The 26,122-nt window shown below is 47.0% G+C and overlaps 1 protein-coding gene across 3 annotated transcripts in view; it reads left to right on the forward strand.

Moving 5' to 3' along the window:
• The window catches only part of CCBE1 (collagen and calcium binding EGF domains 1), a 286,575-nt gene that overhangs the window by 39,275 nt on the left and 221,178 nt on the right, over nt 1-26,122 (forward strand). The window contains exons 2-3 of one of the 3 annotated variants that reach the window (XM_067698924.1): nt 14,362-15,526; nt 15,964-16,044. In XM_067698924.1, the coding sequence (XP_067555025.1) occupies nt 15,396-15,526; nt 15,964-16,044 (212 nt within the window). In that variant the 5' untranslated portion in view covers nt 14,362-15,395. Of the gene's footprint in view, nt 1-14,361; nt 15,527-15,963; nt 16,045-26,122 lie in introns of those variants that run through there. The other 2 variants (XR_010933002.1, XM_067698925.1) reach the window with 2 other exon arrangements.

Here is a 26,122-nt window from a genome sequence, read left to right on the forward strand (position 1 = left end):
TTTATTCATTGTCATGTAATAAATCAATTAGGTACAGACATTGTCTGTAACCAACATGCCTTATTCAACCAACTGTGCTTATAGAATACCCGTAGCTGTATGAAGAATCTGTAGCATGTAAAACAAGCCTACTGGTGGAATGATTTATAGAATACTCCTAGAATAAGTTCAACTAAGATACTTACAAAGGTTAAGATAATTTTTCTTTACTTTAGAACTGATGAGGGATGGCAGAATGACATCTTGTATTGATTATATGCCACTTAGTAGAATTGAAAGCACTATCTAAGTGTTACTCATTGCCCCTGTCCTTGGGGCAGGCACATCAATTTATAGGAGGGAAATCTGAGACAGAGATAACTAAGTGACTTTCTTCCGATCCTAAGTGTTAGATAAAATCAGTATGTTTATTTCTGATTTCGATAGTCACTAATTGCATGCTCACAGGAACATGTACACAGTATGTGTACTGAGTACATTTTATATGCCCAGTACTCTCTCCTGTGTAGGACTTTCATGTATTATCTAACCTCCCTGTATCCTTTGTAATGAGAATTGTCATCATCTCTACCTTAAAGATGAGCAAGCTGGGGTCTAGACAGCTTAAGTAACTTGACTATGGCCCCAAGCTTGTAAGGTACAGTGTGGCTAGGAACCCATGGGGTACTTCCAAAACCTATCCTCTTCCTAAGACTGGTTTATTCCCATTCCTTTAAATAACATCCTTAAGTTGTCTCCTCTGCCTCTTTTGAAGACATCCTGTAGCTGTGTTTCCAGCTGATGCCCATTCCAGAATATATCATTGATTTAAGGATGAGCTTAGTCCTGTGAGCAGTAAAGTTTAGGATCCAAGATGCAAAAAGCAGTACCGCATCTGGTCAGAGCCATCATCCTTGTCATTGTCTATGTCAGACTGCCCGTCATGTCCCTGCTCAAGGTCAGCATGCACTGCCGTAGAGGCCCAGACAAGTGTGTGTGAGGGGCCGTCATTTCTTTGCCCCAGGAGGCCAAGACTCTTCTAAATTGCACGCAGGTTGGAGGTGTCAGGAGTGGCAAGTGCCTCCCTTGCATTCCTTCCAACTCACGTGAGCTGTTATTCTTCCCGTGGAAAGCAACCACTGGATGGTTTAGTATGAGAATGAGGATTATGTGAGATTATAAATAACACTCCCTTCACCTCCCCCCCCGCCCCCCAGGAGCATATTCCAGGAAGACGTTTTGGGAGGCTAGAGGAAGATGAATAAGTAGAAACAACCTTGGCCATCTGTGACTGTGTCTAAAACATGAGTTCTGAGGTTAGAGCACTGTGATTTCAATCTGCAACCCTGTGCTGCTGTGAGGACCACCACTTCTCTCTGACTTGTTCCTAAAATGTATGATTTATGTACAGAAACACTTCCCCCCAAAGCAAAATAAACCCAGACAAAATATAACCAAACAGCTGACTCTCATGATTGAATTATATGAGGCGTCAGAAAACCGTTTGGATGGCATTCCTTGATGGGGAACATAAGCGATGGGAAAGAATAGCTTACTAACTCCATCACTGTGAAATTTCTTTTACAAGTTTTTTCCTAATGTTTCATTGGGGGAAATGACAAAGCTGTTTCCATTCAGTCTCATTGGCTTGTTGGCCCTGGAGAATGGAGGAAGGCGCTGTTCCTTTTTGATACTCGTAAAGTATCTGTCGCTATCATCCTTAAATGTGAGGCCATAGCCTCCCAACTGCCTGCAAGGGGGCGGGTTCGGAGCGAAGCACAGAGACGCCTCCTTCCCCACCCCATCCCCACGGTGTCTGCCCTCAGTTGCCTCTGGCAGACCTCACCATGATTACAGTAACCTCCCAGCAGGGACCCGGCCACCTCCAACAATCACATCTCATTAAACAGTAACTTCCAACCTCCTCTCCCTCTCGGCCTCCGAGCTGAACTGTGCCAATAGGGAAAACTTCTGATGGAATTTTCATTCAATTTCCTTTCCCTCCTCCAGAGAGGGAAGGTCTGGTGACGTGGCTAAGCAGTGAAGAACTTCAAGAACTGTAATCTAAAGGGTCTAGAAACCCACAACCATCCGTTAATTAGACGAATAATAATTGACCAAGCCATGAGCATTAACCCAGATTCACAGAGAGGGAAATGGAATTCCAAGCCCGTGTCTCATCCTTAACACCAGCTGCAGAGAGCGCTTAGGACCCTCATCTCCAGATGCCTCTGCTTCAGCCCTCAGCCCACCCAGCGAGGCAGCTCAGCCCCTGCTGGGGTGGGTGTCAGTTTTCTGTCTACTTTCTATTTCTATTTCTGGGGCACCTACACATTCAGTCATTCCTCTGCTACTTGTGATTTTCCTCAGGAAAGCCAGCTACAGCTGGAAGTCCTCAGAAGCTGGGTTGATAGAAAAGAACCAGAAAATCAAATAACAGAGGGCCCAGCAAGGTTTCTGACCTACCCTGTAGCCCCCAGCCCAGCAGAGGGGCAAGTGAATGTGGTCGGGGTGAGACAGGCTGACCTGGACACTGGACACCAGCTCTCAGGTTTGGAACCCAGAGCAGCTGATCTTCCTCACCGTGATGATGATGATGATGATAAAACTTTGCAAATGGCATCATAAGTGACATGTGAAACGAGGATACTCAAGTCCCTTCCTTCAACCATGGTGGAATCATTTAACAAATAGGAGATGTTCATCCCACGTGAAGAACACGACGATGTGCGAAATAGATCTTTTCTTTATTCAACAGTCATTTGTTAGGAATGTATTATGCACGAGGCCGAAGTGAAATATTCAGAGATTTACACATTTCCTTGTCTTAAATCCTAAACCAGGGCTCGAGGCTCTAGCCAAATCCTAAGTGGCCCTGAATTACTTTCTTGCCAATAATGTAGCAACATGTCCTCCTTTTGTTTGCACGTCCACCCCTCACCCCCCCCCTGCCCCCAACCCCGGGTGCCTGAGGTTTCTCTGACTGTGATAACAGTTGCAGGCATACACTTCCGTTTGCTCGCCAAGGTCCCTCTTGACTCCTTATGAGTTTTCAGGTGGCTGCCTGGAATTACGCACGGTCTGTGGCCACGGAGCTCAGCAGAGCCGTTGGCTCACACGGGGACCGCTCCTAGAACCTGAAATAAATCACCCAACTTGGCCAACTGCTCATAAATGGCAAGAACATGCCGCAGGACACAGTGCGGAATGAACTTCAGAGTCACTTCCTCTTTCTTTAAGGGACCCCCAGGCCTTGTTTGCAGGCAAAGCCCAAGCTGTCTGGCCTGATGACTCAGGCCATTAAGGGAGATCAGTCCAGTCCGTGAAATAATGGTAACAGACCCAAATGAGGTTTCGGTGGGGAGGGCGGCCTGGATAGACGCCTCATGCAAAACAGCCTTTGGAGATAAGAGCCAGAGCCAGTCCTTAGTGGCTAAGCATGTGCTCTCCCAGACCAGACAGCCAGCATCAGATTCCAGGTCCCACCACTTACTGATCCAGGGACCTTGGTGGCATGACTGGCTTTCCATGCCTCAGTTTTCCTCATCTATAAAATGGGGCTAATCATATCTACCTGGCAGGCTTGCTGGGGAACTGGATGACATCATCTCAGAAAATCACTTAGAACAGCTCTTGGGATATAATGAACAGTTGATAAAGGATGGTCAGGACTGTTATTGAAACAGGATGGGGCACAAGCTTAACAACCAGGGGGACGCCGGGAGGCCCGTGTTCTCACCATGAGCACATGAATTTCACAGAGCCGTGAAGAATGTGCACATAATCCCCAGTCTGGCACTGACACCCCAGCCTGGCAATAGATAGTGATATCACAAACGGGATTACGGCCCTTTCAGGGACATCCCCACCCCCTCCACGGCCATGGGGAAAAGGCCCATCTCGTGGGAAAATATAAGGTGCTAATGCTCAGGGAAGGGGTTTCGAATTGTGTTGGTCTCAGTTGGATCTCGGGGGAAAAAAATGTCTTCCTTGACACCCAGTTTTCTATACAAAAGTCCCCCCTCTCCCAGGAATGACAGCCTTTTTAGGGTTTATGCTCAATCTTACTGTTTTCCTTCAATCCCCTAAACAGCTGCTCTAAGTTTTCTTAACCTTGACCTTTGATTTCAGGGAATTCAGGGTAGAAGAAAAGTAAAGCCGGCCTCAGAAGTAGTTACCGCTGGCTGCAAATGTCTTCATGTTGTGAAGGCAGCCTATCATTGAGCTGGGGCCACTTCCACACTGTTCAGAAATGTCCTGATTTCCAGAGACAAGGCCTAATAACTCCTGACTGGTAAAGTTTCCTAATCAATGACACAACTCAACCCGCTCTGACTTATTAATTGTATGGAGGACAACGGTTTGGCCTGAAGAGCAAGAAAACAGTTTTTGTAGGAAGCGGCTGTTAAGTGGAGGTGACGGAAACCACTTGTCTTCTGACCCTTTCCTTTGAGACTTGATTGATTGTTGATGGTGTTTTTGCAAGAAGTGAGAAATAAATAAATACAGAGGTGCGGAGCTGTTACCCGTGGTATGGGAGCTCCTGAAAGAGTCACGGGTGTTTTGTGCGTTGGGGTCAAACGCAGGAGTCCCCAATGACGGTGGTCTTTTTCAGAATGTTGGGCTTGGGTGCTGGGAGTAGGGAGGGGAAGCTATGCGGCTTGCTTGGCTTCCTGTGGCAATTCCACTAAGCTACATTGGGGTCCAAGTGGATGGCCACACTTCACAGATCACTCATCTGTAAAAGAGGGATCTTAGCTACGAGGATTGTGGGAAGGAAGCTGAGGAACGGTGGCCTCTGATTCCTGTGTCCTTGCTTTGCTGTCCCCACTCCATGAAGGCTGCTCACCTCCTTTATCCACGAATTCATTCAGCGTTCATTCCTGCAAACATTTAAGCAACCAGTTCGACGCTGGAGTCTTCAAAGGAAGTGAAACCCTAGCAAACCTGCTCCCAGATCCTGCAGAAGGAAAGCCCTGTTGACACTGTGATTTTAGCCCAGTGAGACTGGTCTGGGACTTCTGACTTCTAGAGCTACAAGATAATAAATTTCTGTTGTTGTAAGCCACTACACTGTGGTCAGTTCTCGTAACAGCCGCAGGAAACTCATACAAGGTGCTCTTTCCTTTCTGCTCTGATCGCCCCTCACCTCCTGCATGCAGCACCCAGCTTAGCTGTGGCTGGCTGTCTCGCTTGCCTCCGGGTCAGAGCTGGAACTCTCCGGGGACATTTGTTCTCTTATTTATTTTAGTTGCTAACACATCCAACATTGCCTGTTGTACAGCAAATACAGCAAAATCATTTGATTTTTTGTTTGTTTTTTAATGAATGAAGGTAGGGAATGTATTTCTCCCTTCTCTTACAGCAGGAGAAGAGCGGGCACAACCACGCCATGCCACGCCAACACAAGCAACACATAAACATCAACATCGGAAAGAAAGGACCAGAGCAACCGCTGCGGCCAGCAGCAGGTGAGCTGAGGAAAGCATTCAGGAAGGGGCGAGAGTAGTCAGAACAGACGGCTGGCTGTCTGATATACTCGAGGGAGTCTGAAACCAGAACGTTTAAGGGCTGCTTTGGCTTTGGGAAGACTGAGAAGATAAACAGAATTCTAAGAAAAACATTTTCACAGTTCCTCTCGTCAGTGCAGGACAGCGGAGAGATAAGGTAACTGCTGAACTAAGATAGGAGCACGAAGCCAGGAGGAGACAAAGAGTCTAAGAGGTGAGATCTGACCACGTTTAAAGGCGTAAAGGAGATTCCGCCAAGGGGATGGATGCCGTGACCAGGAAGAAGCGATGAGAAGATGGGAGCCGGACTCCAGGGCAGGCTCGGGGCAGAAGAGGATGAAGCAACAGGGATTTTGGAAACAGGAGATGAAAAATGAGAGTGAGAGGTGCATGAATATCTGTTTCGAGCAGTATTTCTCAACCTTGACACCGTGGACATCTCAAGCCAGACAATTCTTTGCTGTGGGATGTGGGGTGGAGGCTGCCCCGTGCACTGCAGGAGCGGCACCCCGGCCTGTGTACACTAGATGCCAGAGCGCCCAGCCCCCCAGCTGTGACACCTAAAATGTCTCCGATGTTGTCGAGTTTCTGCTGAGTGACAGAATTGCCCCCCGGGTGAGAAGCAATGATTTCACAGAAGAAAAAGGATTGGGGAGGTAACATACTTTAAACTTGTGTATTTGGGGAAGGACACACTTTAAGGAAGGGCAGAGCAGCAGAAGGAAAGCAGAAGAGACCAGGGAGTCAAGCTGGGAGACAGAAAGTGAAAATTGGTGGGTGAAAGGACAGAATCTGACCAAAGGAGGAATTACAGCAAAATGATTGATGAAAGAGAAGAACGGACCAGATGGAAGCAGAAATCAGAAACAGGAGAGAAAAAGACCCGAAAGGAAAGCAGGGATGACTGGCCAAGAAGGAAGGACACAGCCTGAGAGGGAATGGACTTCAAAGCGGGGATTTAATGACGGGTTACTGACACGAGGGGTCTGGCCCATTAGTCTTGTTATCAGGACGTGAGGATTTGAGAGCCAAATACATGTCAGGCTACATACACATAACTTTCAGGCTCATTATAATTATCCCACAGATAAATGCTGGAACCAAAGGAAGACTTGACACGTCCAACTCCCTTTTTGATGAATTATCAAGGCGGTCATCAGAGATCAAACCAAAGAAACAACACTAAAAGGTACACCTCAGGTCTAAACATCACGGATCAGACAGAAGGAAGGTAAACAATTGCCCTGATACACCCCAAGCCAAACGGGACGCATGTGGATTAAACGAACCTAAGCCAAGGCCGCTCGTTTTATCTGACATTCCTTTGGGATTCTGCATTGTTGGTAAAGATTAGGATGGAAGAATGCAAACCCATGCTGATCTGAAACATCCACAAGCCCACAACCTCTGAGGAGTGTGTGTGTGGAGGGGGAGGGGCGGTGAGAGGGAGGGAGGGTGAGAGAAAGAGAGAGGGATTCAAAACTCTTCCAGCTTTCTTGAGCAAACCTTGGTTTGCAACTGCTTACCCTCCACTATTCTTTCTAGATCTCAAAGAATCAGTTTCCAACCGGAAGGTGATTCCACGGGACTACGTTGGACTCTGATATTTTCAAAGCATTTTGCCTAGGTATTTCTCCGTGGTGACTACAAAAATGCCCCCCCCCCCAACACCCTGCATGCTTTCCTGATAGCCTAGTTCCGTGAGAGTTCTAGGTCTGATAAAGACCTGTCTCAGGTCCAGGGCTAGAATGGAAGGATGGTTTGCAAACGTGCCAGAGCTCCAAGGGTTTGGAAACTGGATCTCAATCTTCTCATGTCAGCATTCCCACGTAACTCAGCAGACTCTCTAGCTCCACGAGGACAGGTCCCGTGGATAAAGCTCAGCATTGCTGCAAAGAGAGAGGTCAGCTAATACACAAAGGTGGGGACTTATGGGGTCAGCTGGTTGGCACAGAGCTGCCGAAGAAGGACCGTGCCTGAGCAGGAACCGTGATAGTCTCAGGGTCACTGATTATCATGGTGGACCTTGGGCTTTCCCTGGTTCTCATTACACACCTGGGCAACCATCCTGGATGTAGTCTGTCTCTTAGGAGAAAACTGCCCAGATTCTTATTTCTCCAAAGGGCAGTTTAGTGTAGTGTTAAGAGCATGGACCCTGGGGCTAAAAATGCCCCAATTCAAACCCAGCTCATTACTCATAACTCTGTACCTTAGGCAAGTGAATTAAAATCTCTACCTCAGTTTCCTCACCTGTAAAAAGCAGGTGATAATAGAATCAGTGACAGAGGATTATAATAAGGATTAGATGAGATAATACTTGTAGACTTTCTTTTTTTTTCTGTTTTTTTTTGGTCGTGCTGTGTGGCATGCGGGATCTTAGCTCCCAGACTAGGGATTGAACCTGTGCCCCCTGCAATGGAAGTGCAGAGTCCTAACCACTGGATAATACTTGTAAAGTGCTTTTAAAAATATCTGCATGGGGCTTCCCTGGTGGCGCAGTGGTTAAGAATCCACCTGCCAATGCACGGGACACGGGTTCAAGCTCTGGTCCGAGAAGATCCCACATGCCGCGGAGCAACTAAGCCCGTGCACCACAACTACTGAGCCTGCGCTCTAGAGCCCGAGAGCCACACCTACTAAGCCTGCGCGCCTAGAGCCCGTGCTCTGCAACAAGAGAAGCCACCGCGATGAGAAGCCCACGCACCACAACGAAGAGTAGCCCCCACTCGCCGCAACTAGAGAAAGCCCGCACCCACCCAACGCAGCCAAAAATAAATAAATAAATAAATAAATAAATAAATAAATAAATATATCTGCATGTACCAAGTGCTCAATAAGTATTTGTTGTTATTCTGTCTGCCAAATTCTTGGAAAATTATCATCATCCATTAAAAGCACTCAGGAATGTGGCTTTCTTGGTATTTTATCGTGAATAGGTCTCATTGAGGATAACAGATGTACTGCGTGTTCTGTCAGACTCTAACAACCTTTACCCTGAGTGCTAAGATTTTTCTGCCTCATATGGACGGCCTCATTTTCTTTAAACAGAACTGCCCTACCGAAGACTGTGGCCTCCTTAGGCAGGGCCCATTACTCTGCTGCAAATTTTCCCAGCCTGACCCAGTTAGAAACGTTCAACAGAAAATAATGCAGTCACGCGGATGCATAGGTTTGAAGAGAGGTTCACACCACTCTAGAACTGACCACAGCTGGGTTTTAACTAGCCAGTTCCTTGAACACACTTAGATCATGATTTGGTTTAAAATATATAAAAGTCAGACAGGCACAATATTCAGAAGCACGACTATTCTCTAAGGCAAAGTATGTACATTCTAATTTCTAGCAACTGTTAATGGACTTGACTTACCCAGGGCCTTAGTCACCCCCTAACATTTAATTAAAGCACAATGGTAGGGACTTCCCTGGTGGCGCAGTGGTTAAGAATCTGCCTGCCAATTCAGGGGACATGGGTTCGATCCCTGGTTGGGGAAGATCCCACATGCCACGGAGCAACTAAGCCCGTGTGCCACAACTACTGAACCCGCATGCCACAACTACTGAAGCCCATGCTCCTAGAGCCTGTGCTCCGCAACAAGAGAAGCCACCGCAATGAGAAGCCTGCACGCCACAGTGAAGAGTCACCCCCGCTAGCAGCAACTAGAGAAAGCCCGTGTGCAGGAATGAAGATCCAATGCAGCCAAAAACTAAATAAAAATAATCTTAAAAAAAAAGCACAATGGTAGTGACAGCAATGTGAATGCTGCTACTTAGTTTAGCCTGTCCTGTGACAGGACGTCTCTATCCTTAGCCATCCGTTTCACAAGGTATCTTTTATGGAAAGTAAGTTAAATGTGACAGGGTGGATGGCCCACCATAACTGCACTCATTTTCAAAGATAAACAATTAAAATAATATTTGCTTTCATTTATTATCTCTGATGCAGCAGTCATGTTATAGATCTCATTTACTTTTTTCAATAATCCTGTGACTTGGAGATCGTTGTTTCTAATTACCTATGGATAAACTGAATCCCAGGAACTTGTTCAGGGTCAAAAAGGTTTTAGGTTTTGGAGCTGGATTTCAAATCTAGGTAGCTCTAATTTTTAAGTCTAATTCCTTTCTTTTCCCAGTGTTATTTCTCTAAGTCCATTTTTTAAAAGGAGGGAGGTAAAGTAAACCTCATATCCACAGGAAAAAATATTTTTAATAAGTAATAAGTAGATACTTTTAATAAGTAAGTACCCATTCTCTGCTAGCATGGGCATTATATTTATTCCACCATAAAAGATACCTTGGCTCAAATAAGAAAACTTTTATTAAAGTCAACATTGTTATTACCTGTCAAATTGTCTTGATACCATATTACTGAGCTAAGTATCTCCAAGTTCTCAATAAATATTAAATAAAAACTCTTACTTCTATGGAGGTAAGGGGTATAAAGAGAGTAAGCTCTACAAAAATAAAGCAGAGAAGTTGTGGTATAGAAATGGCTCATACTCCAAGGAGTCAGCTCATAAATTCTGGGTTAATTCTAATGCCACGTCCTCTACCAGAGACCTCATAACATGGGGCTGGTGGCCATACCTCTAATGCCAGCCCCTCATCCTTCCTTTTCATGCTTGTGGGGACCACAAGAGATGGGGCCCTCCCAGCTGCACGTCCTGCCTTCCCCATTTGTCCCACAAGGAGCTGCAGAATTGAATGGAGCTAGAACGCTCTTCTAGAAACCCTGGGTTTGATCCCGCAGCTGTGACTAGTCAAGGAGACTGCCGACACCCATGGTCTCGACAAACTCCTTTTGGAACAAACCTCAGACAGGGACTCAGAGTGTGTGTGTGTGTGTGTATGTGTTAGAACTTTCAAGAACATGACACCCAAATCACATGAATAATTTTTCTTGATGTTTTTGAGACATTCAACCAACTAACAAGAAGTCTTTTTAAAAAAATTTTGCACATTTTTCTTCTAGCCGCCTATATACATATAAGGTTAACTAATCTTTTAACATTACCTTTATTTCAGAGTTTGGCAAAAATTGTGTGATTCTGTCACAGACAGGAATCAGATGTTTCTTCCTGTCTTGGGAGAAAATTCCAGAGACCCACAGCTTCAATACCCTTTCAGAATTTGTACAAGTTAAAATGAAGGTAGACTAAGTGCAAAGATAGTTGTATACACCCCAAAACCAGGGCTTTAAAACGCTTTTACTGTGTGAACATGTTTGAGTCTTCTTGCCTTGAGCATTTCCTCACAATGGCTTGGAGACTGGAGCATTTTAACAGTCTTCAAGGTTTACCCCTAATTCCCTAAGCAGACCTGGCCATATGTCAATCAAAACTGAAACTGAAGGAAAGGTATCAGGGTAACCTGTTTATTCTAGGGATATGCGGTATATGTGACTCACTCACAGTTCTGTAGGGGCTCTACCCATGCTTGTTGGGTCTCGTTTCTATGAAAATACCTTTAGATGACTGCTGCTATATTCCAGGGAGACCAACAGGAAAAATCTGTGATGTTTTTGGAGAAATCTATAGGCTTTTTCTTCATGGCTACCTTGAATCTTGTAACTGATCATGCAGTTACACTGAATCGATGTCTGAGAATCTGAGAAGTGATTTGTGATCTGCTTTACACATAGCACAGGACTTATACAATCCTGCAAACTAACTTCACTTCAGCTTAATTTTATTGCCCTATCCTGATTCTTCCTTTGTTTTTTTTGTTTTTTTTTTTTTTCCGTACGTGGGCCTCTCACTGTTGTGGCCTCTCCTGCTGCGGAGCACAGGCTCAGGACGCGCAGGCTCAGCGGCCATGGCTCACGGGCTCAGCCGCTCCGCGGCATGTGGGATCCTCCCGGACCGGGGCACGAAGCCGTGTCCCCTGCCTCGGCAGGCGGACTCTCAACCACTGCGCCACCAGGGAAGCCCCTTCCTTTGCTTTAATTGCTTTATCTAATCCTGCTCCGTGCCATATAGAATACTATAAATAATGCATATACTATATAAAGAAATGTGTACACTGTAAAATAGTATGTATTTTTTCAGCCACCATAAATCCCTTTCATAAGGAAAAATTTAAGCAAACAAATAATAGAGGAATGAACTGCGTCCCCACTTGGTGGTGTTTTGCCCTTTAATTTGTCTTTTTATTGATCGTTCTTTTCTAACACGATGTTGATCTTCTCCAAATAAGATGTTGGAGTTCCTCAAAAAGGAGTGGGCAAAATGGGTGAAAGTGGTCAAAAGGTACAAATTTCCAGTTCTAAAATAAATAAGTCCTGGTAATATAACGTCCAGCATGGTGACTATAGTTAATAATACTGCATTGTATATTTGAGAGTTAGGTCTAAGAGAGTAGATCTTAAATGTTCTCATCACAAGAAAAAAAAGTGGTAACTTTGTGTGGTGATGGATTAAGTGGACTTGCTGTGCTGATCATTTTGCTATAGATAACATATGGAATCATTATGTTGTACACCTGAAACTAATACTTTACGTGTCAATTTGCCTCAGTTAAAAAAAATAAAAGCTAAAAATAAAAAAAAAAAGAGTGGTTCTTATCTCCAAGGGTACTCTCTGCCCGATGGCCTAGTTTTTTCACTTTGTTTGTGTATACTGGCCTCTATGTTCTCCAGCCCGTCAACCCCTCTTCTCCCCCCAGCCCCAGACAACTCAGCAGCCCTTAACAATACCTGGCCCACCAGGGAGTTGAACCTACAGCACAGTCTGCATTCAAAGCCCTTGGTACAGCCTCGAACCCCTAGGACATGGCAAATTGTATAACTATGCACGCTCTGCTTTGTCTCAGGGAAGCTGACAGGCCTATATGGAAAACGTCGCAGACAGTGCTATGCTGAAGAGAAATAATCATATGCTCCCCCGAGGAGTATTTAGGTCCGTATCATCAGTCTTTGTAACACGCCTATGAAAGAGGCAGGAGGTTCGTCCTCTCAGCCAGTGTTTCTTAAGTGAGGGAATGGGGCAGATCGTTGGGGAGCTTATGCTTGGTTGGGGAGAGAGTTAGGGTCTCAGGAGAGACAACCGAAGACCCCAGAGGTCCCTGCCATACTCAGCTGCATTCCGACATCTCCCATGCAGCCTGCAGCCTGAGCCAGTGCAGGGTTCGTCTTTTACAGGAGTGTTTAACTTTTCAGGGGACTGGAATCCATACAGGCCATCCACATCTCTTTCCGCTCGGCTGTGCTTTCCAGCCCAGCTCCCAAAGCCCCACAAGAAATGTCTTGTGCGGTCAGTAGCTGCCAGTGAGTTTAAATTCCAGGCCTCCAGGCAAAGGTTTTAAAAAAGGTCTCTGCTCCAGCTCACCTCTTCCAGAAATGCCCCCTGACCACCCTGCCTCGGGGTTTCCTCCCAGGCAAACCTGGCCTGTTTGCTGGACCCCAGCACCTCCTCTGACACCTCCTTCTCATCTGTGCTCAGTGGAGGGGCTGAAAATAAGGAGGCCTCAAAGTCAGCTCAGTCCCCAATCTTCCGCCACACAGCTGTGCATAACAGACATGATTTTGCTTTTATCATTTGCAGCCTGAGTTACTTTCTCCGTAAAGCTGCATGTCCCCATATGTGGCTTATTAACTATTTAAGGAAGCCAATAACAAATCTCCTATACCATTCTCTCCTACTTGTAGAACTAAGACCCATAATACAACAGTAGAAAAGCAAAATTGACTAAAGAGGAGAAAAAAAGATAGCCAGATATCGAAATCGAGCAATAGGTAAGAAAATAAAAATAGAACCTCCTAGGGACTTCGCCTTGTGTGTGGTCCAGTCAGGGGTTAGGCCTCCAAGCTTCCACTGCAGGGAGCATGGGTTCTATCCCTGGTCTTGGTACTAAGATTCCCACAAGCTGCATGACTTGGCCAAAAAAAGAAAAAAAAAAGAAAGAAAAATGAAATAGAACCTTCTACAGAATGGCCTCTTCTCTGCCAGACGGAGACTTTTTTTGGCACAATCTAAAGTGATACAATTTTTATAATCTCCACCATGGGTTTATTTTTCAAGTGCTTAGAGAGGTATCTCTTTAGGAACCCAAACAACTGTTGTGAAATATACTATCTAGAAAGCAGAAAGCTGGAAAGTTAAAACTGAAAATCCTGTGCAATATAATCATTTAGGTTAAAAATGGTAACAGTTAATGTCTACTGAGCGCTCCATATACGCCAGGCACTGTGAAAACATCATATGCGTTACCTCATTTATTACTCTTAAACACTCAGGGAGTTTTCTCCATTTTACAGATGAGGAAACTGAGTTTCAGAAAGGTTAGGTAACTTGCACAAGGTCACGTAACTTATGCAAGGTCACAGACCAAGGAAGCCACACAGCCTGGGTTTGAATCCAGGTTTATTTGTTGTTTTTTTTCCTGACTGTATGATGGTCACTGGCAGGTTTGGCAGCTTCTGAAGTGTCTCCTGAACTACCACGTGAAAATTCACTCTCTTGTATGTAGCATCGTATTTCAATATCAAGTGTGTTTTATGCTCTGCCACGTCTAAGTTTTGTAGGAAAGAAACCCACCTCGCTGAAGTCGCACTCCTAGTTTCAAGGGATATGGTATCAAATAAAATCGTAAATGTGAAAAACCTTTGGAAAATACAAAAGCAATCTACAGAGAACTGAGGATACCATTGCTATTTTAAAATGTCAAGATGTATGTGATATGCACGGTGATTCTCAGTTGCCCAGAATATTTTGAATCAAAACACCTGCTCACCTAACCAATTAGCACACCGGTAACTTGTGAACAAGCTACCTTTTCACCTCCTCGGGCAACCTCCTGCTCTTGCAACTTATTTCTGGGCCACGACCACTTGCTTGCTCAGCAGGGCACGTTTATGTCACGAGCTTCTCTTTAACAGGCACAGAAACGCCTAACGTGCAACAAAGTGCGAAGATGCAGGCGTATATGTACGAGTTACAATTGGGTCACCACCAGGTGAGCTGATTTACCGTACCGCCCCGCAGCCCGGGTTTTCAGAATACCCGTTAACAACCCCGCGTTAACTAGCAGGGGGCAGGCGCTGATTAACGGCCCCCTTCCGTGTCTCACCTGATCTTCCAGGAGTTTCCAGCTCTCGCATGTGTGCATGGTTTTGAAGCAGCATTAAAGCTGCTCAGGGCAAGAGGATTTAAACCCCCCGGCCCCCAGAAAGAGCTCGTTGCTTGTTCGACCGGAGGACTAAGAAGCTTTAATGAAGACAGACCACGCTCTAGAAATGGTGAAACCATTTCAGGTTTCAGAGAAGGCAGTTTGGGAGAGCCGCTGGAGCCTTCACCTCCTCCTTCCTCCCTTATTCTACTAAGGAGAACCGAGGTAGCGGGAAAGGACAGTGTAGGCGCTCGAGGGGAGAAGCCAAAGATTAGCCTGACCCGCGTCCTTGGAAAGCAACCGACAACAGGAAGGAAGCTTATTAACCCCTCTGCTCCCCCTCCCTTTTCCCGGGGTGAGAATCGGCTCCTCCTCCCGGGCGTGCGACCCCGGGGTAAAATGCAAGCTGTCGCCTGCTTTCCGCACCCTGCGCGCGGCGCCCGGCAGAGGAAGAAGCAGGCGGCCAGGGCGCCGCCCCAAGCCGCGTGGAGCGAGTTCGTCTCTCCGGCGTGAACCTCCCGAGCGAGACGGCCTGGACCCCGCGACCGTCGCGCCAGCTAGGCACCGCAGGCGCCCCATTTCCCGGCCTCTCTTCGGAGCTGGCAGTCTGCACCCCAATCCCTAGCCTTAATCCCCCTCAACACCACGGCGCCACCAACCCCGGTGCCTCGCGCAGGTGGCGCAAACGCCCCCGCCCTCGGGCGCCCCCTGCCGGGGAGAGGGAAGGCGGCGGCGGACGCGGAGGAGCCGGGCGCAGGGCGGGGAGAGAGCTCCGGCGCCGGGAAGAAGCCGGGAGCTTCCCTGATGGTGCCGCCGCCTCCGAGCCGGGGAGGAGCGGCGAGGGGGCAGCTGGGCAAGAGCCTGGGTCCGCTTCTGCTGCTCCTGGCGCTGGGACACACGTGGAGCTACCGAGAGGAGCCCGAGGACGGCGACAGGTAAGCGCTGCCGGTCCCTGCTTGGTGCGCCACGGCTCTTGGGGTGCAGCCGGTGCCCCTTCCCCCCCACAGCGGTGAGCCTCACGCCCTCGCTTCCCCGGGCGCTCAATTGTTCTGGCTGACGGTAAACTCTGCTCCCGGGTGAGACCCTCCGCGCCCTTAGCCCTGGCTCCTCCATCTGTGGGTCGGGGCACCGAGATACCCGCGCGCCGCATTCCTGCCGCCCTCCAGTGCCCCGCTTCTTCACCTTTTCTTTCCCTTGGGCCTGGGCTCCCTGCGTTGGACCCTCGCCGGGTCCACCCCTGACCCTGGAGTCCGCTCCGCGCCCGCGTTGGGGAACCAGCGCCTGGTCGCCGCGCGGGACGCGGATGCCCAACGCGCGCTGTCCTCCGCTCTCCAGTGGAGAACCAACGAAGTTCCTCCAACTTTTTCCACAGAGAAATTTGCTCGGAAAACAAAATCGTCACGACCACATACCCGTGTCTGAAGCCTTCAGGCGAGCTCACGACGTGCTTCAGGTAAGTCTCGGGGTTCCACCGACTCCGTCCGTGCGCGCCCGGGCTGTTTGGGGAGGCGGCGCCGCGCAGGAGGGGCTTGGAGATCCGCTCGGGGACCGGGGCCACGGTGGTAGGTGCTGGGTGAGTGCCCCTCGGTGCAAACGCTTTCTTTTCTTTTGTGTGTGGTTTCTGCGCCGGAGCAATGATGGGCAACTGAGTGGCGGCGGCACCTAGAGTTCGTGCTCTTAGAACCTGAGGGGAGGTGGTTTACTGCTTCCTCGAATATTTGCGTGATGGTTGGAGAAAACAATGAAAGTTTCGTAAAGAAAGCGGGTCGGATGGTGGGTGTAAACTGTGCGGCATAGCAAAGGTGAATGGCTGTTTTTGCGTTTGTTTTGAAAATCTAAAGGCAAACAACCAGGAAATCCTTGGTTCTTGGCTATCTTTTGACTTTCTGCCAGGACAGAGTGTAACAGTGTCACGGCCTCTGTGGGCAGGAGGATGGGGGAGGACTGCGGGCATGACTTGGGTTAAGTGAAAGCGAGAAGCGTCAAGATGGTTGAGCCACAAGAAAAGAGGATCAGTCTTCCTGAAAATTCAGCTCACAGAGCCTGGGTGCTTGTTAAAGCTAAGCATGAATAGGGCTAGGGATTCTATACTATGAAAAATGCTCCCAGGTGGTTCTGATTCTCAAGGTGAATCAGTGTTCCCTGCTTGCAATTTCTGGAGGTGAGGGTTGACTTCACCATAGGCTTCTGTGCCAGTGCCCTCCTTGGAAGGAGGCACCCACCATAAGCGCTTATGAGTTGCCTGCTTTTTAAAGGTTCTGTGGGAGGTACAGGGATCACACACTCCACCAGACTCCATCTCTGTCTCTGGGAATCGTGCACTGTTTAGGGTGCTAGGCTGACTATTGGGTAGTATAAGATAACACAGCAATCCTCAAAAGTGAACTTGAAAGAGAAGGAAGTTGCACTAATGATGCGGTAGCAGATGAATCCTTTGAGCTGTTAAAAAAAAAAAAAACCAAACCAAAAAAAGTGCTCAAAGGTTCAGGTGTAAGTGGTTACAGGGCTGGTCAGTTCAGGGGTACAAAGGCACCATCAGTTATATCACGTACCATGCCGCTTAAGTGAAGCAACAGTCAAGTCTTAGCCTTGGGAAGTGGGTGGTGACACTGAACGAGACATGTGAGTTAGTGGGGAAGAGGCAGTATGGTTCAGTTGGCAGGTGAAGACTTGGAGAGGTTAACTGGGTAAGCAAGGTCACCCATCTGGAGACCTGACCTGGTGCTAGCCGTGTGTTTCATCCACACTATTTCTGAGGACACATTTTTTCCCCTGTCACCGCAGCATAAAACCTCTAATCTAACATGGAACGTATCCCTGAGACGGTTTGCTCATTTATTTGGTCCCTGAAGGGCAGACTGCACATAAGTCAGTGACAGTTACAGAAGGCACGTCCGATTTTCAGAAACCATCGGTGCCTGGTTAGTGTTCGAAGCTGATTTCATTCGTTCAGCTGTTGTTACTTTTTATTTTTTAACAGAATTTAAAAACTGGTGTTTTTCTGTACTAAGCCTCTGTAGGAGACATTAGCAGTGTCTTGATATGTTTTCATTAACAGCTACTCAAAGAAACAGCTTAGAGAGCTAACAAAAAGGATATCTTATTTGTAGGAGAAAAGAGCTTAGAGGAGTGGGAGGATGTTTTCAGCTGAAGAAAATGGTAATGGTCCCTGTGAATGTTGTTTCTTTGGTTTTCCTTTAAGAGTTCTGTGTGTACTTCATTGGTTTGATACAATTGCCATAGTTTAGTACCTTCCTAAAGACAGTTAGTTGGCAGTTCCTGCCCCCGTTTTAGCCCCAAGAATGGAGGAATGCTGTGTGCTCTTCGGTCTGTGAATTCTGATTGTCCTGGCCCTGTAGACCCTTGCTACTGCCGGTGTGGTCTGGCACGGGCATCTTCTGGGAGCTTGTATTGTCTCAGGCCCCTGCCCAGAACTCCTGAATCAGAACTTGCATGTGAACGAGATATGCATTAAGGCTTGAAGCGCTGCTATAGTAACCAGAGTCATGGTGCAGACCTGTTTGGACAGATCCTCTGGAGCTCAGAGGCCCCTGCAAGTGAGTTAGTTCTTCTACCACAGTAACTTAAAATCAGACAAAGAACCAGCCTTCCAGGAAATCGGACTCGTGGACTGTTGGCTGACCCTTAAAGTGAAAGTAACGTAGCAGAGCTACTACTGTTCTGGGAATGCTTTCTGACTGCCTAGAATCCCACTCTTAGCAGATGTCTCTGGTGAATGGCTTTTTGCTGAAGAGAATGTATACCGGAAGTCACTCCTGAATTTAGAAGGTGGTCTTTTAACACTGGCTTTTGAAAACCCATGGACATGGAGGTATAGTAGATGTAACGTCTGATTTGCCATTATTCCTAAAAGTCATATGGAGACTGAGGTGATATGGAAAAGAGATGGGGTCGGAATACTCTGTCCTGGACCCCACCACGCTTGTACACTTCTGTTCTCCATGGTTTTACGTAAGCAGCACCTTTCCACTTAAGCCTTATATTAAATGACAGTTGGAAGATTTACTGTGTATTCACCAGTGTCCTATGCACTTTACGTACATACAGCTGTAATCCTCAAAGCCACTCTGTAGCATGTGTGTTGCCTCAGTTTTACAGAGAGAACCGAAGCTCGGAGTAAGTCCACTTGCCCAGGGTCACAAAGTTAATACACGGGAGACTCGAGGTCAGACCCAGGTTTGTCTGACTTCAAAGTCTGGGCCCTTTCATCATCCCGGTGGTGTCTACAGATGTGGCTTTCCAAATCTGGCATCTAAGTAAGGAAGAAAACTATACATTTAGAGGCTATAAACTCGAAAGAAGCAGATAACTCTAGCAAGCCCCTGTGACCACAGTGGTTTTCTGAGTTACCACCGCTCTTGATCTGTCTCAAACAATTGAGCTTCCATTACCATGTTATACACACGACGTTGGTTCCTACATGTATAGCTTTCCTTCCTTGTAGGATTTCATCGTAATCACAGGGTCCGTCTCTAGGGACTCTACCCCAGCGTGCCTTGAGCCAAGTCCCCAAAGCTGATGAAACACTGAGCGAACGCCTTTGGCAGCTTCATCGTAGAGGGCATGTTTGCTCAGCGCTACGCTCTGACATGGAGCGTATCATTTCACCAGTAGTTAAGATTTCAGAGTGTGTGTGATTTATCTAGACTCTAAATTTATCCTAGCCAAAGCAAGCCCATAAAGTTATAATGGCATTTACCCCTCTGTGGCTATTAAAAGTTCTTCCTCCAAGTTAACTTTTTTCCTCCTTTCCCAGACGATGTAGTTTTTGAACAAAAGGTCTGTGTTTACCTTTTCTTTATGGGGGTCTCATCAAGAAAATGATAGTCTTTTTAGAAATAAGAACAGGAGTGTAGGAAACATCAAGAAATCAACTTGTATTGAGTGAGCCTGTGTCCAATAAACATGCTAATTAACTCTGGATCCATTAATCAGTTAAGGACTTGAGCCTCTATTATGAGCTTAACATATTCCTAGAAAATGCTTGAGCGTAGTCCCTGGTCACGTTTTACAGACTTGAGTCTTAGACCCAGGCCTCTACGACTGTAACCAGTATACAACGTACATGATCGAGTTCAAAATTGTGTAGTTTATACTCTGATGGGGAAGAGATTAGAAGCAGCTAGGAGTGGCTTTATGGGCAAGAGAAGACTTGATTGTCCTTCAACGTGGTTCTTTAACAGAATGTTCGGTGTTTGTTGCATTAGCTGTGATCTTCAGCTTTGTGGTTCACAGACCTACAAGTAGAGGCTCTCAGCTGTGTTTGTCCCATCAGTGCTGTCTCATGAGGGTCATGTTCCCATGGGAAATAATGATACGGGGATGCAAAAACTCCCACTTAGGATTTGGCAGCACTGTTGCATTATCTCAATTAAAATGTGGAAGTTAACATATTTCTGCAAATATGTTTACTTGGAAATTAGCAAGAAGGTGGCTTAGCTAGGGCAGCACCACCAGAGGGAGAGCCCCGGACTTTAGCTAAGTCTCCATTGGAGGAAGGGCTGGAGAATGTGCTATCTGGCAGGTTTCTAAGTCCCTACACAGGGCTTTGATGTCAAAACATCCATAGTAGAAACTCTCTTCCCCAGTTTGAATTCCAGCTCTACTGCTTCTGTGACCTTGAACATTTCTCAATCTGTACTCTAGTGCTCTCCTTTAAGTAAATGAGGATCACGTTAGTACTGCAGTGATAGGGTTATAGTGAAGATGTAAATGAGTTGATATACATAGGAAGCGCTCAGTGAGTGCTGCCGCTCAGGCTCGCTACTGTGTCTCCCCAAGTCTGGCGTGGTGAGTGCACAAGCTGGGCGCTCAGTAGACATCTGCTGAGTTTTGAGCTTTGCAGTAGACATTTTTGAAAGAGCAAATTCAGACCCTAGCCAGAAACCCTGAGGGTGTTTATAGCAGTCACACGTCAGCTGTTTTTAGTTGCCTCTCCAATTGTAGGCTGGCCCAGAAATCTAGTGCCTTGGGAAAATTATCAATACATAAAGGATATCTTCTGCTTCCTGCCTCCTACCTGACTACACGATGTTCTCTATTCACGTAAGTATAAAAGTAGGCAGAAGGCACAGTTACCCCATTTTAGAGGCTCTTAGAGATTTGCCCCTTGTCCAGGGTCATGAAGGGTTTTATTGGCAGAGACAAGACTAGCGATTAGGTCCTCAGCCCAGTTCTGGTCCCTCCCTTCTCCCTCCCCGTTCTGTGGCCAGCATAGCTTAGAACCTGCTCTGAATCACTGTTGGCTCATTCAGGGCTTGTGGGCCCCCTTTAAGAAAGCATTTGTACCTTCATGACTACTGTCCATATTCTAACCATAAGGAGGAAGTAGTCCAAATGTTAACAGAGCAGGGGACGCATGGGGGTGGCTTACGTGCAAAACTGCCTGAATCACAGAAAAGTTGGAGGCAGCCTCATGTTTCCCTGTTAGACCCTATCTCCCACTGGATGGTTAGCTTGCTGAGTGCCTGGTTCCTCTGTCCTCTCATGACTGTAGCCTCAGAGGCTAGCCCTGTGCCTGGACAGGGTCCATACACATTGTCACATACACAGGACTCGGGGGATGAATGTTAATTTTACAAGTAAACAAGGAGATGTGACTGAAATCTTTCAGGTCTTCCAGAATTTCTGTTGCTATCCGAGTATGCCCGCTGCTTTCAGCTGAGTTTCTTTCTGCTGGAAAGCAGTTTGCTTACACCTGTGAGCTGCTGCCATTGTTTGCATTAGTTCCCACCTTGACCGTTAAACTTTAATTGCTAATGTGTTACAGGTGCTGCTTCTGGCAGTTATATAGCTCATTCCATGGACTTGTTACTTTAAATAATACCTGAAGAGGATGTGGGCAGTCCTGCCCAGTGTGTTGATTGCCCTGTGGACGCTGGCTTTGAAGTAGTGGTGGATGCAGTTTCAAAGGGGATCTCGCTCCCTACCCACACCCTTTTCTTTAGCTTGAGCAGGTGTCAGGAGAGAGGGGAGGTGGAGGATGTTGGCCCAGGCAAGGTTCTCTCTCACTTTTCACTCATTCTCTAGGGAACAAGATAGAAGGGTAGGAAACAACTAACAATTGAACTGGCCACAATTGTGAACAGGACACAACTGGTGTCCTTTGAGACCGGGTCCAGTTGCTACACATTGTCCCCAAAGTTGTTGATGCCTGACTTGCTACATTCACTTCCCTTCATCTTTTCTAAGTGAAGCTGTGGGGTGGATGCACCCGGAAAAAGCAAATACGCTCTTTTTTCTAGAATACCCTATTTTCTTAGATGGTAGTTTGCATTCCAATCGGTAGTTTAAGTTCAGTGGTTCAGCTTACGCAAACTCACTACCTTCCTGTGCAGTGGGATCCTGGCTGCTCTGCGTTAGAGGGTCTGCCTGATTCGGGGCATTGCTGACTATCCAGCGAACGAAGGTCTCCATCCTTTCTCAGCTTATTGCTTTTTATTTGGGGGGTGGAAAGGTAATCAGCTGTAACATCGGCAGCTTCTCTTCTGCCAAGCCAGGTTCTTTTCCATAAAAGCCATTTACCAATTTCAAAGTTTTACCAGCAATTGCGTTCCTTGTTCAGAGCTTGCTATGTGCCGAGCACATTCTAGGCACCCAGAATACATATGTGAATAAGTCAGGAGAAACCCCCAAACCTCTGCCCTCATGGAATGCATGGATTTTAATTCAATTTATCTTTTTTAGTAAAGGAATTTCAAGCCAAGGATGTCCTTGGGGACGTTTGTTAGATGATTATCTTTGGCACACATCCGATGTTACATTTGGGGGGCCTAAGAGCTTAATTTCCTGTGGCCCAGCTGTATCGTTTCAGCAAAAGAAACCCTACGGCTCCAGGCAGGGACACGAGAACCCGGATTCGGTGGTAACTAATGTGTTTTTCTTCTCCTAGCAGGAAGGGAACTAACACGTGCCACAAGTCCCTTCTAAGAATTATTGGAATGTGAAAGCATTCCAAAGAGAAGGCCAGTTCTCTGGCTGTGTGTCCTGTGAGACAGCCTCAGAATGGGCCAACTAGGAACAGATACCTCGTGTGGACCCGGTTTGCCTCAGCCTAGGTTGCCCCATGTTTGCCAACAGTAACTTTAAGCAGAGTGTGAAGAGAAGGCGTGCCCCTCCTACATTCCTCGACTCTAATAACCCATTACAGGTCTGTGTTCATAAATGCATCTGAACTGTATGGACAACTTGTTTACATCCTGAAGTACCTGTATAGGGGTCGGAGTGGTGTTAACCTCTACATGTTTAATCCCAGTCAAGCAAAGTACATCTTTCTAGCTCCAAGGTATGATTCATGTGAGTCAAAACTAGGCGTGAAAGCTTGGAAGAACAACTATATTGCCTCCTTGTTCGGTGTGTTAGGACGTGAACCAGGTTATCTTTCCGTGCCCTTCATGACTTTAGAAACTTGGACCACGGCCATTCTAGCCTTATCCATTCGCAACCTTTCCACCCCTTGGCCACTGCTCTGGGGTGTTCTCTGGAATTTGCCCGTGCTGGTGTGAGGCCCCCATCCTTAGTGCTCTGGGAGAAGTTGGAGCAGCTGTCGGTGGCTGCTGGTACAGAGAACTGGTGGGAAGCTGGGAGGGCCCTCTGCACTGGGATCTGGCTCGGAAAGTTTGGCATAAAGCAGGGATTGGCCTGCTGTAGTAGGGCAGGTGGCATGTCTTTATACAACCCAGGATCTAAGAATGCTTTTTACCTTGTTTAAAGGGTTAAACTGTGCAACAGACCTTACTTGGCCCCCAAACCTCAGATATTTACTGTCTGGCCCTCTTCAGGGAAAGTTTGCCAACTTCTAAAGTGCTGTCTTAATGCAAATACATCCATATATGACCTCATCCACAGGTCTGAGTCCTCAAGGGGGCAACCTTGAGGACATTTAGGCTGCTGCTTCTTTGAGGCCTTTGCCTTTGTATTGCCTTATTGTATCTGGGTCTCTGGCCCGAGCATCTTTTCATTGTGACTTGATTTCCTGATCTCAAGGAATCAACTATAGTTATTGTTGAGCTGGGACTTTATTTCCAGTCATCTTCCCTTAAATGATTCTCTAAGTGAATGTAACTTGTCGGGATTTTTTTTTTTTTTTTTTGCAGTACACGGGCCTCTCACTGTTGTGGCCTCTCCCGTTGTGGAGCACAGGCTCCGGACGCGCAGGCCCAGCGGCCATGGCTCACGGGCCCAGGCGCTCCGCGGCATGTGGGATCTTCCCGGACCGGGGCACGAACCCGCATCCCCTGCATCGGCAGGCAGACTCCCAACCACTGCGCCACCAGGGAAGCCCGGGATGTTTTTAAGAAGCTGATTTTACTGCAGCTAGTTAAGTGCTGACTTACTGCTGCTTTTCTCTGTGTTCCCAGACTGGCCTTCCTTGCCAGTTGAGTAATCCTTGGATTGCCTTGGCTAGTTGCCCACCATCCTTAATTCCATATGTCCTTAATTCTCAGCTTGTGTAGTGATTGTCACATGCTTTGACTCAAAGCCAGCTCTCCATAAACTTGTTAGTTCTGAACTTCTACAGTGGAAGGCCTCACATTCAAAAATCCAACGAGAGTATAGATCTTATTTGAAGAACACACATCTAGAGAAAGTTATTTTCAATGAAGAGAGTCCTAAATCAGTGTTGCAACATTTCACTTTTCCTTTTACGGCTAAAAAGTGTCATAGGTTGGCTCAGTTGCACTGGGCCCAACATCAGTAATTAAACTTTTGAACTTAAACTCTGAACTGCCTTTTTAACAGTACCAGCTCTTTGATTCCATGAAGATCACGGAGACTCCTAGAGTGATGCCTTTCGACACTGAGGGTGGGGACAAAGTAGCGGAGAAGGAAAGAACTACTGAAATACTCTGAGGAGAGAGAGGCAGAGTCTAATGGTATTTTGGAGAAGGGAAAGGAGGAAAATGTTGGAATGCACCGCTTGACATATTAGGCAGATAAAGAAATGCCCTGGGGTATAGCAAAGAAGAAAATTATAGGCATAAACACTTGATAAGGAGTAGAGAGTATCCTATGGAGATGAAGTCGGGTGAGAAAAAGATGTGGATATCAGTCACGTAGGAGCCTCTGACCTTGGTAACAGCCACTTTAATGGACTCAGCTGAACGGAGGTTAAATGAAAGGCAAACTAAGCTTATAAAGGTCGACAGATTGACAAATGCAGTGTTTGTAACCTCCTGTGTGTGTTCAGCACTATTCCTTCAGAGGTCGGAGGCCGTCTAGAAGCCAGTGCGGAGACCAGGCTGTTAACTTCCCCTCCAGCTCTCCCCTCTCTTTGCTTCCACTTGGACTTGCTCTTGGTAACGTGTCCGTGTGTGTCACTCTGGAATCTTCCTATAGTGAAACGACTCACGGCTTTTGTGGTGAAAAATGACAGGTCAGAGTGGAGGTTGGCTTCCTGGGAGCCCAGCAAGACCACAAGACTGTTCATTGGAGGCAAGGTCATTGCCCGAAAGGTGCACTGGAATTTAGTTCTGGCAGATTCTGAAAGCTTAGAGGAACCTAGAATGCAACATCAGTGGGGTTTTATCTCTGAGAAAGTTTGGCTGAAGGATTTTAAGTCTGTAAAAATCGACTTCAATATTATGTCGGTTTTCTGGAAATCACTCCTGCCCATCAGCTGGGAGGGCATAGGGAAAGGTAAGTGTGAGGCTCTGCATAAAATCTACTTGGAGGTCACTTAATCGGGCTGCATTTTCTACCTGGAACACAGGTGAGAGGAGGGGAGGGAAAAGGGTGGGTCTGGGGGAACTTTGAACGCAAGAGCAGAGATCACGGAGAAACGCAGGCTCGTGTGATTTCCTCTGGTGGCCCTGTGTGAAGGCTCGCTGTCAGGAACTACCTTGTTGTCCTGTGAATTCTCAAGTCCCGGAGCAGGTGTGTGGTGGAGCCAGACAGGCTGACGCCAGAGCCTGTTGTTAACCACTAGGCTCCTCTGAAAAGCCTGACAACTGTGGTTACCTTGCCTGCTGCCAACCATAAATTAAAGAGACGTTTAGACGAGGGAAGGAGGATGCTAGAAATAAGGATGTCAGTCCTGCTGGTAAAAAAACATAAGTTGGACAAGTTATCAAAAGTAGACACATGAACCAACCACCTGTCCTGCCCCATGTTTGCCGGGAACGCCTCGGCAAACTACCGTAGACTGGGAAGCTTAAACTAGAGACTTTCTTGCAGTTCTGGAGGCTAGAGGGCTGGGACCAGTGTGGTGGCAGGGTTGATCCCTTCTGAGGCCTCTCCTTGACTTGCAGGTGGCCGTCTTCTCTCTGTGTCTTCCCAGGGTCTTCCTTCTGTGCTTGTGTGTCCTAATCTCTTCCTCTTACAAGGACACCACTTCATTCGGCATTAGAGCCCATTCTCATAACTCATTTTAACTCTGGCCTATTTAAAGCTCTGATCTCTAAATAATCACATTCTCCGGTACTGGTTTTAGGACTTCAATGTGTAAGTTTTGGGAGGACACAATTCAGCCCATCGTGTCCCCCCACCAGAAAAGCCCAGCACACGCTGGG

Source organism: Pseudorca crassidens, chromosome 12, assembly GCF_039906515.1.
Source record: "Pseudorca crassidens isolate mPseCra1 chromosome 12, mPseCra1.hap1, whole genome shotgun sequence".
NCBI classification, from domain to species: domain Eukaryota; kingdom Metazoa; phylum Chordata; class Mammalia; order Artiodactyla; family Delphinidae; genus Pseudorca; species Pseudorca crassidens.